Source organism: Felis catus, chromosome D1 (genome assembly GCF_018350175.1).
Source record: "Felis catus isolate Fca126 chromosome D1, F.catus_Fca126_mat1.0, whole genome shotgun sequence".
Classification (NCBI taxonomy): Eukaryota; Metazoa; Chordata; class Mammalia; order Carnivora; family Felidae; genus Felis; species Felis catus.
The window spans coordinates 105,708,304-105,723,739 of NC_058377.1; the positions used below are offsets into that span (position 1 = coordinate 105,708,304).

At 61.5% G+C, this 15,436-nt stretch overlaps 1 protein-coding gene across 2 annotated transcripts in view; it reads left to right on the top strand.

The window, feature by feature from the left end:
- Positions 1 to 11,432, top strand: part of FADS2 (fatty acid desaturase 2) — a 32,661-nt gene extending 21,229 nt beyond the window's left edge. The window contains exons 6-12 of one of the 2 annotated variants that reach the window (XM_023239925.2): positions 3,171 to 3,231; positions 3,608 to 3,684; positions 9,195 to 9,292; positions 9,544 to 9,640; positions 9,898 to 9,977; positions 10,363 to 10,488; positions 10,742 to 11,432. In XM_023239925.2, the coding sequence (XP_023095693.1) occupies positions 3,171 to 3,231; positions 3,608 to 3,684; positions 9,195 to 9,292; positions 9,544 to 9,640; positions 9,898 to 9,977; positions 10,363 to 10,488; positions 10,742 to 10,793 (591 nt within the window). In that variant the 3' untranslated portion in view covers positions 10,794 to 11,432. The remainder of the gene's footprint in view (positions 1 to 3,170; positions 3,232 to 3,607; positions 3,685 to 9,194; positions 9,293 to 9,543; positions 9,641 to 9,897; positions 9,978 to 10,362; positions 10,489 to 10,741) is intronic. The other variant, XM_023239927.2, reaches the window with a different exon arrangement.
- The last annotated feature ends 4,004 nt before the right edge of the window (positions 11,433 to 15,436 follow it).

A 15,436-nucleotide genomic window follows, 5' to 3' on the forward strand; every position in this document is an offset into this window, starting at 1 on the left:
GCTGGCAGGGCTCCCCCCGCCCCTGCTTTTGTCCCCTAGGAGCCTCAGCTCGGGAATGCGTCAAAGGGAGCCCTGTGTGTGCCACCGTTTTGTCCTCTAGACCACAGGAGGGCACCTGGACTGAGTGAAAGCACCCTCTGTCTTCTCTGCGTCTCACTTAGGACAGCCCTGCCACCTGGGCTTTCTCCCTCCGTGTGACAAGGACTCTCCTGGAGGAGAGGAGGTGTGGGGGTCCTCCAGGCCCCGCACCCACTATGGGGGGGGGGTTGCGGAGAGCAGACCCTGACTGAGTCGTGCGCCTAGCATCGGCCGAACACGGCATGCGACGTATCGCTTAATCTTTGCTTAACCACGAGGCGGGAGCCCTCATCGTGCCCATTTCACGGATGGAAGAGCTAAGGCCAAGAGACCTGAAATAACTCGCTCGAGGTTGTAGCTAGAAAAGGCAGCAGCAGCATCCAAAGCCAGGCTGTCCTGCCCCCAGGCCAGCGCTCCTGGGTCCTGCCAGAACCGGCCCAAGGTACCGCCTGCTGGACGTTAGGAAGTGAGCTTGTGGGGCCACCCCAGCTCTCTGACGAGTGGAGATGCAGGGAGCAGGCACCTCCTCCCAGCTTCGTACGTTCTGACGCCCTCTGCCTGCCTCCCCTGAGCCCGGTGCCCTACACGGCTAGACGCTGGCAACAAGCTGAGCCCGCAAGTCAGGCACACATCGCCAGACCGGCCGTGCGCTCTGGCTGTCAGAGGGCCAGCCTTACCCTGCCAGACGGTCCTGCCCCTGCTCCAGCTGAGGTCACCGAGATGGGAACGTGCAGTGATGTGCGGTGACGTTTTGTTGGGTCACCGCACGCCACCCGTGTAGCTGTGACGACAGTTCATGGTTCCATTCGCGGTCCTGAAGTCCCATTATATCCGCTTCATGTGCTGGTCCCTCCACAGCCCTGGGATGTGCCCATCAGACCCCCCCCCTCGATGAGTGAGGAGCCCAAAGCTCATGACAGGGCAGGGGAGGGTGTGTGTGAAGCAATTTGCTCAAATACTGAATTGTTTCCGAATCCCGAGCCCCTGCCTCCCTAAGCCTGGGGACCCAGGGTCTGACAGGGAGGCCCACCGCTGCCCAAGGGACAGCCGGGCAGGGGGCCAGGGACCCAGCAGCGCCTGTGGGACAGTCTGCAGCATGGGGGCGGGGCACCCACGGGAGCCAGTGGGAGCTGGGGGAGCGGCAGCCCGTGTGATCTCTGTCAGTCCCCAGAGGCCACCAGAAAGCGATGAAAACAGTGGCTTGCTACAGAAACGCAACGTCAGCTGAATTCCCTGGTGCCACCCCTAAGTCCTTCTATGGGGACCTTCTGGTCTACCCACCTGGTTGGCCTGCTTTAAGGGTCACTTCCCTAGTGGAGTCTGACTAGCCCGAGAGGGTCCTCCGGGCCTGGGGCCACCTCCTGGGATGACCTGTGGGGCCGAGATGTGATCGGAAGGGCCCCTGTCCAGGGCCAAGAAGCCTACAGACTCAGGCTGGGCCTGTGGGCCCATTTCCTGGCTTCTAGGAGGAGGTTAGGGCAGGATCCAGCGGCCCCTTCTGTAGGCTCCCTGGAACCCTGGAGCACAGCATTCTCCCCCCACCCGTCAACTGGCCGCTGAGGAGCCTTCGAAGGCTGCCTCTGAAGCTTCCTTGGCTGGGACCTCTCCGAGGCCAGCCGCAGCCCTGGCCTTAGTGACCATCTTCGTGTAAATGGCCACACTTTCTGGGGATGAGCGAGACCCTTGCCAAGGCACAGGAGGCCACACGGAACAAAGGGGTCACTTCTAGTGGTGCTTCAGCCAGATGTGTCATGACCAGGGTCCCTGGTGCCAAGACGCCAGTCCTGGGGACAGTCTGGGCTTCCTTCCCACCAGGGCCCCTTCTTTCAAGAGTCATGGGCCCTGCCTGTGAGTTTGACGGTCACTTTCCTCTCTCTCACCTGGAGATGGGGGCATTGGATGGCCAATATCCAGGGTCTCGCCATCTGTAATGTGCTCTCCTCTCCTGACTGCAGTAAATAGGAATGATCGCCTTCCTCTGAAGGTGGATGGATCCAGGGAAGGGTGGATGAGGGGCAGTGTCCCAGGGGCCAGCACCTGGCATTTATGCCCATGTTCTCATTGGCTCCTCTTAACGAACAGTGATTTGGGTGCCGAACAGGGCTCAGAGAGACTAAGTGATCTGTGCAGGTCTAAGCCCAGCCTCCCTGTGTGGCCCTTCAGCATCGGCACCCGGAGCAGGGGGCCACTCTCTGAGCATCACCTTATGGTCTCAGTCCCCAAGGAGCGAGGTGGGCTGGTCTCCAGAGGACTGGACCCTAGAATTTAAGGGCTCCAGGGACCCTGTGGGGCAGTGGCTCCCCTACCGGCTCGTGCTCAGCACGGCCGAAGCAGCTATGTGCCCAGGCCCCAGCGTGGCCCTCCTCGTTCGGAGTGTCTGGGCGTCAGGGTGCCCTGGCTGGGACCAGGTGGCTAGGCGTGGCCTCCCTGGCCTGCCGGCACCCTGAATAGAAAAGCATCCTCCTGGGGAAAGTGATTAGCTTTTGAAAATTGCAGGAGGCTCCAGGGAAGGAGCTGCTCCCACCCCGGTGACTGTTAACAATTCCCCTGGCCCTTACCTGGGTTCTCCCGGCTGCGGCGGGCTCTGGGGAGCTCCCCGGGATGCCCCGAGAGCTTTTCTCACCCTCAAAGGGGTGGAGGCTGTCCAAGGAGCTCCCTCTGTGGGTCCCCATGTGAGTCATTCAGTTGCGCACTCACTCCACAAACATTTGTTTAGGGCTTGCCATGTGGGCTCCGAGTCAGCTTTCTTGGGCCAGATCCCAGCTGGGCCCATTTTCCGTGTGGCCTTGGGCAATGATTTGACCCAGGTGCTCAGAAGCACCAGCCTCCTGGGCTGGCAGAGGCGTGGGTGAGCTCAGGCCTGCAGGGGGTGAAGCTTGGGGCAGGCACCCTCAGCCCGGGCGAACCCGAGGAAACGGTGGCCACTGTTCGCCGGGGCAGCCAGGAGCCCCGAGGGCCAGAGGGGCTCAGCTTTGGGGGCCCAGGGTGCAGACTGACAGGAGAGGGGCGGTGGCCGCAGAGCGGTGGGGGGGGGGCACGGGCGGCCGGAGCCTGGGGGTGATGGGTGCTCATGCTCTCTCCGCTCCCCTCAGTACGGCAAGAAGAAGCTGAAATACCTACCTTACAATCACCAGCACGAGTACTTCTTCCTGAGTGAGTGCCGGGGCGCACCCCACAACCACACCCCACAAGGGCCATCTATCCGCTCTCGCCCGACACCCTTGCCTGTTAGAGCCCCCAAGCCTGTTAGAGCAGGAGGGGCCCCGGCAGTAAACGGCATCCCCAGCAGATGGCACCTGGCCCGTGATACGGATGGGGCACAGACCCAGGGTCCCGCACTCGGGGGGGGGGGTCCCAGATGGAGGGGAGGGCGGGGTGGGGGTGGGGGGTGTCTGCTCCACCTCTGCTCCTCGGGCACAGGTCGCCACCTCTGCCTGTGAGCTGCAGGGCTGGGCCCCCCCGTTCAGGGCTCGGCCCGACTCCCGCCCCCGGACCGTCCAGGCTCTGAGCACCTCTGTTCTCCCCGCAGTCGGGCCACCACTGCTCATCCCTGTGTACTTCCAGTACCAGATCATCATGACCATGATCGCACGCAGAGACTGGGTGGTGAGTCAAGGGGTACAGCTGGCCAAGGGTGTGGGGGGCACACAGGGGCAGGTGGGCCCAGGGGCCTGCCCTGTCCCCCCTCGGGAGGGGGGGCTGTCTTGTCACTCTCAGGAAAGAACCTCCTTTGAGGCTCCCAGGAACTGAGGAGACCACAACGCCCCAGCCTCACACATTTCCCCCCTACACACACACACACACACACACACACACACACACACACAGTGGGGGCAGTGGGAGGCCACCGCCTTTGCAGAGCTCCCTCGGAAAGTTCCCAAAGGCGACGTGATGAGAGCCAGACTCGGGCCACCTGTCCACCGCTCCGGCCACTGCCTCCCGTGCAGCCCCGAGACCCCGTGAGCCAGGGCACACCATGCTCCGCGTGGTGAACGGAGAGCCGCCGGGCGCTGGCTCAGATGACAGGTGCATCCGGTTGTTACGGCCGCGCAAGAAAGGAGCACAGACTGAGTGGCAGCTGTGTCCCACCACAGAGGGGTCGCTCTCGCAGTTCTGGGGGCTAGCAGCCAGAGGTGGGGTGTTGGGGATGTAGATCCTTCCGAGGGCTGTTAGGGAGGACCTGGTCCCGGCCAGTCTCCTTGGCCTGTGGACAGCCGGGTCCCCTGTGGGTGTCTCTCATCGTCTTCCCTGTATGCACCTGTATCTGTGTCCAGATTCCCCTTGGTGAAGAACGCCGGTCACAGTGAATGAGGGCCCACCCTGTGGACCCCAGCTTAGCTGATGGCATTTGCAGCGACCCTAGCTCCAGACAAGCTCACGGGAGGCCCTGGGAGCAGGGTTTCAACGTACGCATTTTAGGGGGACACAATCCAGCCTGTCACATCGGGCTTGGCAGAATCTCCAGATTCTGCGTCCAGAGAGAGCCGTCCAGCGCGGCCCACGCCCCGGCCGTTGGCTTTACGTAGACGTGCAGGCGTGATTCTATGTACAAGGTTGATAGAATGACCCAGATGGAGCCATCCCCACTGACAGAGCCTTGACTGTGGCAGAGTATGGCTCCCTGGGACTGGGACGGGGCCCCTGCCCTGGAGGCCAAGTGGAGGCGCACGTAGGTATTGCTGGTCTTTTTTTTGTTTTTAACCCAGTTTCATAAATGAGAATATTGAGACTCTGAGAGTTTGGGACTTGCCCAGGGTGACACCGATGGGGGAGGGGGGGCCTGGCACTAGAACCCAGGCCTTGTGCTCTCCCCTTACATCAGCCCCCAGTCTCTCTCAAATACTACCTCCTGTTTCTATAGCATTTGAACGGCTTCTGAGTCCTTTGCCTTAACCTCTCTCGTTGAAATTGTGCGACAGGGGCCACGCCTGTTGATTCTGCTAAGGTCCAGGGCTCGGACCCAGGAGGCGTTGGGGTGGTCCGGGAGGCAGTAGATTCTGGAAGTCTCTGCCAGCCCTGTGTTGGCAGAACCTGTACCGCCCGCTTCTGGGACATGATATTTTTCCGGAAGCGAGCGTTTCATCAGTACTTACCGTGTTCCAGGAACAGTTCAGCGCGGCCACCTACATTATGTTGTTTTACCCTGGTTTATGAGTTAAATGGCACAGGCTGGAGGATTGGAGTTTCTGGGTCAGTTAAACCGTGGGAATTTGAACCCACACCTCCCGCCTGCGGAAACTGCTGTTTCCCCTGGGGACCCGGGGCTCTGGAAGGGATCACACAGCTGAAAAGGAACTTGAGCCCTGCCGTGTGGGGTTTCACGGTGCTGCTGGAGGTATTTTTTTTTTTAAGTCTATTTGTTTATTTTGAGAGAGGGGCAGGGGAGGGGCAGAGAGAGAGAGAGAGAGAGAGAGAGAATCCCGAGAGAGAGAGAGAGAGAGAGAGAGAGAGAGAGAATCCCAAGCAGGCTGGGTGCTGTCAGCACAGAGCCCGATGCGGGGCCTGAACTCACCAACCATGACATCATGACCTGAGCTGAAATCAAGAGTCAGACACTTAACCAACTGAGCCACCCAGGCACCCCAGCTGCTGGGGGTATTTTAACCAGCTTTCATGGCAGATGACTCCTGCCTGAATATTTCCTTTTTTTTTTTTTACCGTCCTTGTTCCCCAAGGGACAAAGTACTTGATAAGGACAGCAGGAAAGGCTACGTACCTCAATGGGATCAGGTGGCAGAACCAGGGGAATATGATAGGACCTCAGGGCCCTGCCCTTGACCCTGCTGGGGAGTCAGGTTCAAGCTGGGTGAGAGGGACCGGCCTCCAGCCTCGGGCTCCTTCTACAAAACAGGAACTGACTGCGGTCAGGTCCGGTGCTGGGGATTCAGGGCAGTTAAGATCCAGGGCCACGCCTGGGGTCCATGACTGCACAGGGCATGGGACAGACTTGTGTCCTGCAGGGGCTTGGGGCAGTGGTCCGCCGCAGGAGCGGTTCTGCTGGGCCAGCTGGCAATATCTGGAGACATCTTTGGTGGTCACAACTCGGGGGAGACAGTGCGACTGGCATCTGGTGGGCATCTAGCCGGGGACGCTGCTAAACGTCCTGTCACGCACGGGACAGACAGGCCCCCACGGTGGAGAGTTAGCCCCAAAGGCGGTCGGTCGTGTAGGGGATGAGAAGTCCTGGCCTGGAGGGGAGGGCTTGAGACGCTGTCAGTCAGAGCTTCAAGGAGAGAGGTGTTTACTCTCCGGCAATGTTGCCCGTCACCACATCCTGGAGGTTCTGGGTCCGACGCCACGAGCCACTCTCTCCTGAGATTCTCTCCGTCCGCGTCCGCGTCCTACCTCTGTTGGTTCTCCTCCCCGTGCTTCCCTGCCCCTGACGCCAGTGGTCCTGTGGTCATGTGTCCCTCTGCACAAAAAGAAAGAGGCACCCGCCTCATTCATATACATGTACTTTTTTTTTTTTTAATTTTTAAAAAGTGTTTATTCATTTTTGAGGGACAGACAGCGCGCTAGTCGGGGAGGGGCCGAGGGAGAGGGAGACACAGAACCCGAAGCAGGCCCCAGGCTCCGAGCTGTCAGCACAGAGCCCCACGCGGGGCTCGGACCCACAAACCACGGGATCATGACCTGAGCCGAAGTCGGACGCTTTACAGACTGAGCCGCCCAGGCAGCCCCAATATACACATACTTTCTACTGTACCACGAACACACACAAGAGATGAAAATGAACGTGATGGAAAAGTTGGAGCGGAACCCGGAATGCTCGCTTCTCCCACCGCCTTCAAGACCCCTCGCTGGATCCCAAGGTCGTGCCCTCCTGGCCTCCCAGCTGCTCCCCTCTGCCTTTCCTGCTCAGCCGATGGCACCAGTGCAGGGACCAGCCGGGATTCCTCACGACCAACCAGTCCTCAGATGCACCTGCCTCCACCTCCTAAATCGTTCTGGAATCTGTATCTCCTCCTTGGGACTGGGGGCCCTGCTTCGAGCCTCCATCATTTCCTGTCTCAGCTACCGAAATAACCTAATCCCTCCATCTCCAGTTGGCAGGGATCTATTTTAAGATTCAACTGGGACTGTGTTCTTCCGATGTGTAAACCTCTCAGGAGTTTTCTGTTGCCCGAGAGGTAGAAGTCAGTGTCCCAAGGCAGACGGGACCTGGTGGTGTCTCCCGCCCCCACGGCGAGCACTTGGGCTGTAGCACATGGGACGTAAGATCTGCATATAAACCCAGCCCCTGCCCCCCGCTCACCTCCCCACCCCCGCGCACCCCACCATCTCTCCTGTCTGGGCTTTTTTTCGTATTGTCGTCTTTCTGCAAATGTCTCCTACAGTTCTTTGCTTGGCTGCCCTCTGGTTTGTCCCAGCCCAGCTCAGGCACCTGCCTCCTAAGGAAGGCCTTTCCTAAATCCGAGGATCGTGTCAGGACCCCACCCAATGCTCCCCATGCTTCTGTCACCTTCCATCCAAACGCGGGGCTGGTGAGGGACCTCCTTTTGCTCCTAGCACCCAACTCAGCCTCTGATAGGAGGCATTCAAGGAGGAGCCTAGCCGGACTGGGTGGCTCAGTCGGTTGAGCATTTGGCTTCAGCTCAGGTCATGATCTGGCGGTTCGTGAGTTCGAGTCCCGCGTCGGGCTCTGGGCTGACAGCTCAGAGCCCGGAGCCTGCTTCAGATTCTGTGTCTCCCTCTCTCTCTGCCCCTGCCCTGCTTGCACTCTGTCTCTCTCAAAAATAAACATTACAACGACAACAACAATAGTCAGACATAGGATGAGTTGGCCAAGCAGACAGGGGGAGAAGGAGCCTCCAGGTGGGTGCAGCCTGGACGCAGACCCTGGGCCAGGTCGAGGGACTGGCTGCATGAGGAGGCCAGGTCGGTGGGCAGGCATGTGAAGGGCCCATGCGCCCTACCCAGAGGCTAGGGTTTATCCTTTATCTAGTGGGGGACGGGGCGAGTGGTGGCTTTGGGGGTGGCAATGTCATGATCCAAGTTGCGTGTTAGGAAGATCTCCATGGTGACAGTGTGCAGGGACTGGATTGGAGTCGTTCAGAGCTTATACCTGCAGGCTTCACTTACCGTTGTAATACGTGGTCAACCCACGTCCAACCTCGGTGGGAGGTTCTCTCCCTGTCCCGCAGATGAGGACACAGAGGCACAGCTGGATGAGTCACCCACAGCTATACAGAACCAATGGTGGAGATGGGACTCACACAGGCAGCCCCACTTAGAGGCCGCGCTGAGTCTCTGGAGAGGAAAAGTGATGGGGGAGAGCAAACCGTGCAAAGGCCCTGGGGCGGGAATAAGCTGGGTCAGGGTGGCTGGAGAGAGAGTGGTCCCTGATCCTGCAGAGCTCTGCGGGAGAGACAGGTTCTGCTCGGGGCTGAGAAGGTGGCTCTGGTTGCCATGGTGCACGAGGAGAAGCAGGAGACCGATGGGAGGCATGCGGACTCGGGTCGGTTTGCAGCGAGGCAGTGGAGAGAGAAGGACCCGTTCCACAGAGCGCCTACCCGTGGGGCTGCCGTGGAGGGTAGAGCAGTGGGGACAGCCGAGGGAGGCACTTGCCCAGTGAGAGAAGACAAGCAAGCTTGCGATGCTGTTGTCACCTTGGCGAGGGGCAGGCCGGGAGAGGGGACAGGAGGAGACTCAAGTGTGTGGAGAGGACCAGCAGAGTCAGAGGCTGCTGGGAGGGCCTTCACGTGGAGGACGGACGGTGTCGCTGGCCTTTGTCCTGCAAGGAAGGAGATCCCGGGTCCCAGTGGGAGGACACGGCTGAAGGGCAGCTGTGGGGGGCATTATATGCACCTTCAGAATCCCCGGGACCAGAAAGGGGCTGTTCCTTGGCTGGCGTCTCCTGCTCCCCGCCCTGTTTCTTTCCCTGAAGCAAAGCACCCAGGCCCCTCCTGCTGCACACACATTCAGCATTTCCCCGGAAACAAAGACGGCCACCAGCCCTGTGCGAGCAAGCATCGCATCCTCCGCGGGCCTGGTGCCCCACGTCCTGAGGCCACCTTTGCCTAGTGCGGCGCGTCAGGGGCTGTGGGCACACGTGTGGTCAGGATGCGGCGCCCGGGAGGACGGCTGTCCCACATCTGATCTCGTTCTCCGTGCAGGACTTGGCCTGGGCCGTCAGCTATTACGCTCGCTTCTTGCTCACCTACAGCCCTTTCTATGGCATCCTGGGGGCCGTCCTTTTCCTCAACTTCATCAGGTACCTGAGCTTGGCCTTGACAGGGCTTCGACACGGGGGGGCCCCGTGCGGAAGGGCTCAGAGCTCCCCACTTCCTGCCCTGGGCCCCACGACGTGGCGCCTCGGCAAGGGCCGTGGCTCGCCCCCCCCCCCCGCCCCCGCCCCTGCCCCGGGCCGTCTGTGGCTAGGGGAGAGGCTCTGTTCCTGCCACGGCTGGGCCCCACGGGCAGCAAGACCCCGCGGCTCCTGCGCTGAGCCGGACTGTCTTCCAGGTTCCTGGAGAGCCACTGGTTTGTGTGGGTCACGCAGATGAACCACATCGTCATGGAGATCGACTGCGAGCCTTACCGTGACTGGTTCAGCAGCCAGGTGAGGGCAGCGGAGCTGGTCACCGGGGCCCCCCGGCGTGTGCGGGTCTGTTTCCCGGCCTCCAGAACTCGGCTGCCCCGTGCGCCCGGTGGGGACTCCCTGGGGCTGCCTGCGGCCTCCCACTGGGAGGGCTGAGGTCTCTAGGCGGGGCCGTGCGAGAGGGAGAGGTGGGCCTCGGGGGGGGGGGGGGGGGGGGAAGGAGGCGAAGCCCTCATTCTCCCTTCCGCTCCTGGCCTCTCGCCCCCTCCCCTCTGCAGCTGGCTGCCACCTGCAACGTGGAACAGTCCTTGTTCAATGACTGGTTCAGCGGGCACCTCAACTTCCAGATCGAGCACCAGTGAGCGCGGGCGGGCAGGCGGGCCGGCGGGGAAGGTGGGTGGCACAGGGAGGAGGCCACCAGCCCCATTCGGGCTCGGGCAGCACCTCGGGGCGACCTCTCTCCCTCACCCTGGCCAGGCTCCCTCCAGAGCACCGAGCTCTGCAGCTGAGGTCAGGGAGGGGCTCACTCTGCACCGGGGACGGCCACCCCTCACGTGTGGCCCAAGCTTTGTGATTCGAGAGCTTGTACCGGCGGCCTCCCTCCATCCTGTAAGCCTACAGGGCAGGGGGATCGATCCCTTTGCTGACAGGGGAGCTGAGGCCCAGCTGGGCCCCACCGCCCGAGTGCCGGCTCCTCTGGGGGCACAGCGGGAGAGCCCTCACCCTGGCCCTGCTCCCCCCAGCCTCTTCCCCACCATGCCCCGGCACAACTTCCACAAGGTGGCCCCGCTGGTGAAGTCTCTGTGCGCCAAGCACGGCATTAAGTACCAGGAGAAGCCACTGCTGAGGGCCCTGCAGGACATCATCAGGTAAGGGGGGAGGCCACGGGTGCTGGGGCCCAGGGCCGAGACCAGCTGTTGACAGCTGGGGACTGACAACAGCAAGGGGGTCGCGCCCTGCCAGAGCAGGTGTCCCCACCAGGCCACCTCCCTTACTAGGGATGGCCTGGCTTCTCTCTGGGCTGGCTGAGGACCTTCCCTTTGTCCTTCCTGGGTGGGGGGCGGGGGTGGGGGTGGGGGACCCCGCCCCTCCTGGGCCCTGACTGTCCCCTCCTCCTCCCAGGTCCCTGAAGAAGTCCGGGCAGCTGTGGCTGGACGCGTACCTCCACAAATGAAGCCTTTGGGGCGCCCACGGGGAAGGGGGAGCAGGTGGGAGTGCTGGCCACGGGGTGGGGGGGGTGGGCTTTTGTTCCGAGGGGTGTCCGCGAGGCCGGGGTCCACGCTGGCCCACAGACCCCATTTTTGGTCTTTCTCTCGTGTCCCCTCTCCTCTTTCCCTTCGCTTCTCGCCCTCATGGGGCTGCCCTCCTCTTGTCAGGCAGCCCCTCCCCCCTCCTCCCCGCCCCCAACCCCAGGAGCAGAGAGAGGTGCTCCGTCCCAGCCCCCACCTCCTGCCCCTAAACTTCTGTCGGGCCAGAGGTCCACAGATGCGGCCCCGCGACACACCCGCCTCCCCAGCCTTGCTGCCTGGCCTCTGGGCCTCACGCCTCCTCTTCTGCCTCAGATGCTCTTGGGGTCCGTGGGGCGGGGTCCTCGCTGGGCGCGATGCTCTCCCCGGCCCTGCAGGCCCCGCCGCCTGTGTCAGCCGGTGTCAGGGAGCCTGTGTCCTCCTCGTTCCCGTCTCCCACCCAGCCCACGCTGGGACCACCGGTGCTCGGGGCCTCCCTGCCGGTGCCACCTCTCTCCGGATGTCCAGGGTCCTGGCCCGCCTCCCGACTGCCTTTGCCTGAGCAGCACAGCCAGCTCAGACCCCCCCGGGGCCCCAGGAAGTGTCCTCGCCCCTCCGGTACCCTCTGACCCAGGGCTTGTGCTGTTCCACCCGATGTCTTCCCAGCCGCAGGGCCTGTGACCTCGGGTCCCAGGGGGCGGTCCTGAAGGTGGGCCCGTGGCCAGGTCAGGCAGGTCCTGTCAGGTCCCAGGAGCATCAGCCTTGCGCCCCGCCCACCCTCTTCGGGCTGGGAGACCTAAGATTCTGGAGCTATCGACCCCTTCCTTCTCCAAAGTGCTCCCTCACCTGCCAGGCAGCTCCAGCCAGTCTCTCCGCTTGGCCAAGTGGCCTCGGGCCTTTCCAGCTGCAGGAGGGCACCCGAGGGAGGCCTCACGCAGCCCCTCCCCTGAGTTGGGGCTGCCAGTGTGGACATGCTCACACTGTCTTCCACTCTCCCATCTTCTGGTGTTTTTAACCTTTTGTTATACGGTACATTCTGACAGGCGGGTGGCAGCAGGGCTGGGCCTTGTGACAACTTTTACCACCTGCCCCTCACCGCCTCCCCAGGCCCCGCAGTCGGCTGAGCCCGGCTCACTCACTCAGCCCACGGTGGCCCTGACTGCGGGGGGCTGCTGGGGCCACTGCTGTCGTCGGGGGGGGGCAGTGGGGGCACAGAGGGAGGCAGTCCCGGAGGAGGTGACCCTGAGCAGCTGGGCGGGGGTGGGGGGGGTTCGGGGGGGACTGGGAGGGAGGTCTAATGAGGGCCGAGTAAACACTGCAACTAGGCGTTTGGGGCTGGAGGCCAGGTGGCCGAGGGGATGGGAAGTGAGAGGGAGGAGGCCTCCGGCCTGGGGCATTCGGAAATCTAACCCACTAACCAATATTTAGCGTCAGGGGAGGGGAGCGGAAGCAAGCTCAAAGTGGGGGCCTTTGGGGGAAGGCTGTAGTCCCCCAGCTCTGGCCAGCCGGGGGGGGACCAGCCCCTAGTGTGACAAACCTCCGGCTTGCCATGGCAGTGTGGGCCCGAGCCCCCCCCCCCCCCCCACTGAGAACGCGAGGCCCAAGGAGCTGTCCCTCCCCCAGAGACAGAATGGACCCATAGGGAACTGATCTTAATTTTTACCATGTTGTTTCCCTGCTCCCCCTACATTTTTTGGAAATAAAAGTAATTTTATTCTCACTTTCTTGATCAGCGGATGACTTTATGAGTGTTAACGCTGGGCAGGGTGTCGGGATTGGAGGAAGGGGCTTTGCAATCAGGGTCCGGGGCACCAGGGAGGAGGCTCGTGCTGACACAGGTGGCCTTTTCCCTGTCCCCTCCCCAACTGCAGTCACCCCACCTCCGCCCCCTGCTGCCTCTGTTCTGGAGAGAACTTCTCTCCCCTCCCCTTAAGTGCATTCACACAAACCCAACTCCAGACGTGGCCACCGGAGCCACAGGAGGCTTTCTGGAAGGTCTCTGGAGGGCAGCAAGGAGGAGGAGCCCGAGGCCACCTTCCTGCCATCCCCCTCTCTGTCCCCAGTTTATCCTCAGACCAGCTGTCTGCCCACAACCTCACCAGTCAACTGGCTTCTGCCAGACTCCCTTCTCCCCATTTCCTGGTCGGTGCACAGAGTCCCGGGGGCAAAGAAACTCTCAGAAGGGGCTTTGGAAAGTCCTGGAGACCTACGCTTCCGTCTTGTGGCCCGTGCCGTGGCTCATTGGGTCCCCACAACCTGGGGAGACAGCCATGCCATCTCAGTCCAGGGCCACCAGCTCAGAGGCAATGGCAGAGACTGAGTCCCACGCCTGGGAAAAGTCCAAAGGGATGTGCCAGGGACCCTTGCCCAGTTTGCCTCCCATGCTGCTCTGCTCCCCCGCTTCTGGGTGGGCTCAGTTGGCAGGTCAAGCCAGGTGTGCCAGGAAAGGGCCAGGAAGTTCAGCACAGCCAGCACCTCAGGGGGCTCCCCATTTAGCCTTGCATCTCCTAGCAGGGCTGGGGAGGGCTCCAGAGTAGACCCTCGTCCCCCTCTTGCTTTCCCCATGACTTCAGTATAGCCAGCAGTGACAGCCAGGTGTCCCGAGTGGGGTGTGTGTATGTCCCCAGTGGGTGCAGGGACACTGCAGTAGGACCCAGGATTGCAGAAGGAGGCCTGAGCCAGGAGGCAGAGACCCACCGAGTGGCCTTGGGGGAGTCCTTTGCCCCTATTCTCTGGGCCACATTTGTCTATTGAAGGCACCGGGCTACAGTGATCTGACCTGCGAGCCCTTGCCCTGGCCCTTCTGGGAGACCCTTTAGAGGCTCTTGAGGCTGAAAGACCTTGAGGAACACACTTCCCATCCCTCTCACCTGGGCCTGTGTTCCACCTCCTGCCTAGGCTGGGTGTGGTCCCCTGTGTCCCAGGTGGCCCTACCACCCCCCCGGCTGGAAGCCCGGGGTTCATCACCTGTGACAGCCTGGCTCCTGGGGAAGGGGAGAGTGGTGGTGGGGTGGGAGTGGGGGGCGGCTGATGGGCTAGGTGGACGCTGGGGCTATGAGGGCACCCGCTAAACCTCGGCTCAGGTCGGTGGGCATGTGGAGCTTCTCTGTGACTCCTTCCCACCACACCGTCCTTGACCTGACGTATTACCCTTGGGGCAAGAAGCTGGGGACGCCCATACCTGCTCTCTGCCTAATTGCTTCTCCTGTCCCCGGACCTGGCAGAGAGAATCATGGGGGTCGGATCCCCACCCCCTGCCAAAGTCATGACACCCTCACATTCAAGGCCCTGAGTGATGATAAGACTGGAAGCTTCCATTCACAGGTGAGGCTGGGACGGGAAGGGAAGGGCCTGGCCTGAGGCCACTCGGTGGCAACAGCTGGGTCCCTGCTCCTCGCCCAGCACTCTGCCTGGGCATCTTCTTCGCTTCCTTGAGGGAAAGGCTGTCTCCCAGAACAAGGCACCTCCCCACCCCCCCCGACACACACACCATGTCAAATGCCAGTCCACTCCCGAGAGGCCAGGCAGCTGTCTAGGGGGGACAGCAGGCCGAGTCCTTGCGGAGAGGAGAGCACACTCCCAGCAAGGTGGCCACCCTGGTGAAAAGTATCAGTTTGCTGGGTGGCCTGGGCACGTGCAGGGTGCCAGGCCCCAGAGGAAGGGTCAGCAGGGCAGCCCGGCCTGAGCGTGCTCCTCGAGCCCCAGAGGTGGTCAGTGCCCTGGCAAGTTCCTTAGGCCTCTGGTGGGACCCTCAGAAACCCTCCTGGCCCACTGGGAGGAGAGAGGAGGCCTTTGGTGACAAGGGGCAGGGCAGAGGCGGCAGCCCTGGGCCCGGATGGCCCTTGGGAGCCATCGGCCACTGCTCATGAGACACGGTGCTTTGGTCCAATCAGGACTCCTCAGCTGTCCCAGCCGCACCATCCCCAGAGAGGTGTGCCCCTCTGGACAGGACATAACTTCTCAAAGAATCCTTGCTCTGACAGCTGACATGCGGAAATGATAGGCTGTGGACCCCAGGAGTGCCCACAACCACTTGCGAAGAAACTGAAGCCCCTGGGGCGCCTGGGTGGCTCAGTCAGTTAAGCATCCCAGTTAAGCGTCAAGTTCAGGTCACGATCTTGCAGTTCGTGAGTTCAAGCCCCACATCAGGCTCTGTGCTGACAGCTCAGAGCCTGGAGCCTGCTTCGGATTCTGTCTCTCTCTCTCTCTCTCTGCCTCTCCCCTGCCTCTCTCAAAAATAAAGAAACATTAAAAAAATTTTTTTTTTTTTTTTTTTTTTTTAGATAAGAGACTGAGGCCCGGAGAGGTCTGGAGATCGGGAGCTCTCTTGGCCGCATCTGACATTTCTAACCAGACTGGCCCAAGCATACACACAAGGGGCCACCTAGCATGTTAGCATTTGAAGGCCACGTCTCTATGGTCCTCTGCCATTATAAATGTGTTTCTTTGTATTTTGAAGGCATTTAGTTCTTTCTTCCAAATTCAAGGGCCAGTACCCAGGAGAATTAGTGACAGGTCCCGAGAGCTTAGAAAGGACCAAGCAGAAGAGGCGGCCAGGTGCTCTAGGACGTGTCAAGGGAAGGGGAGTGTG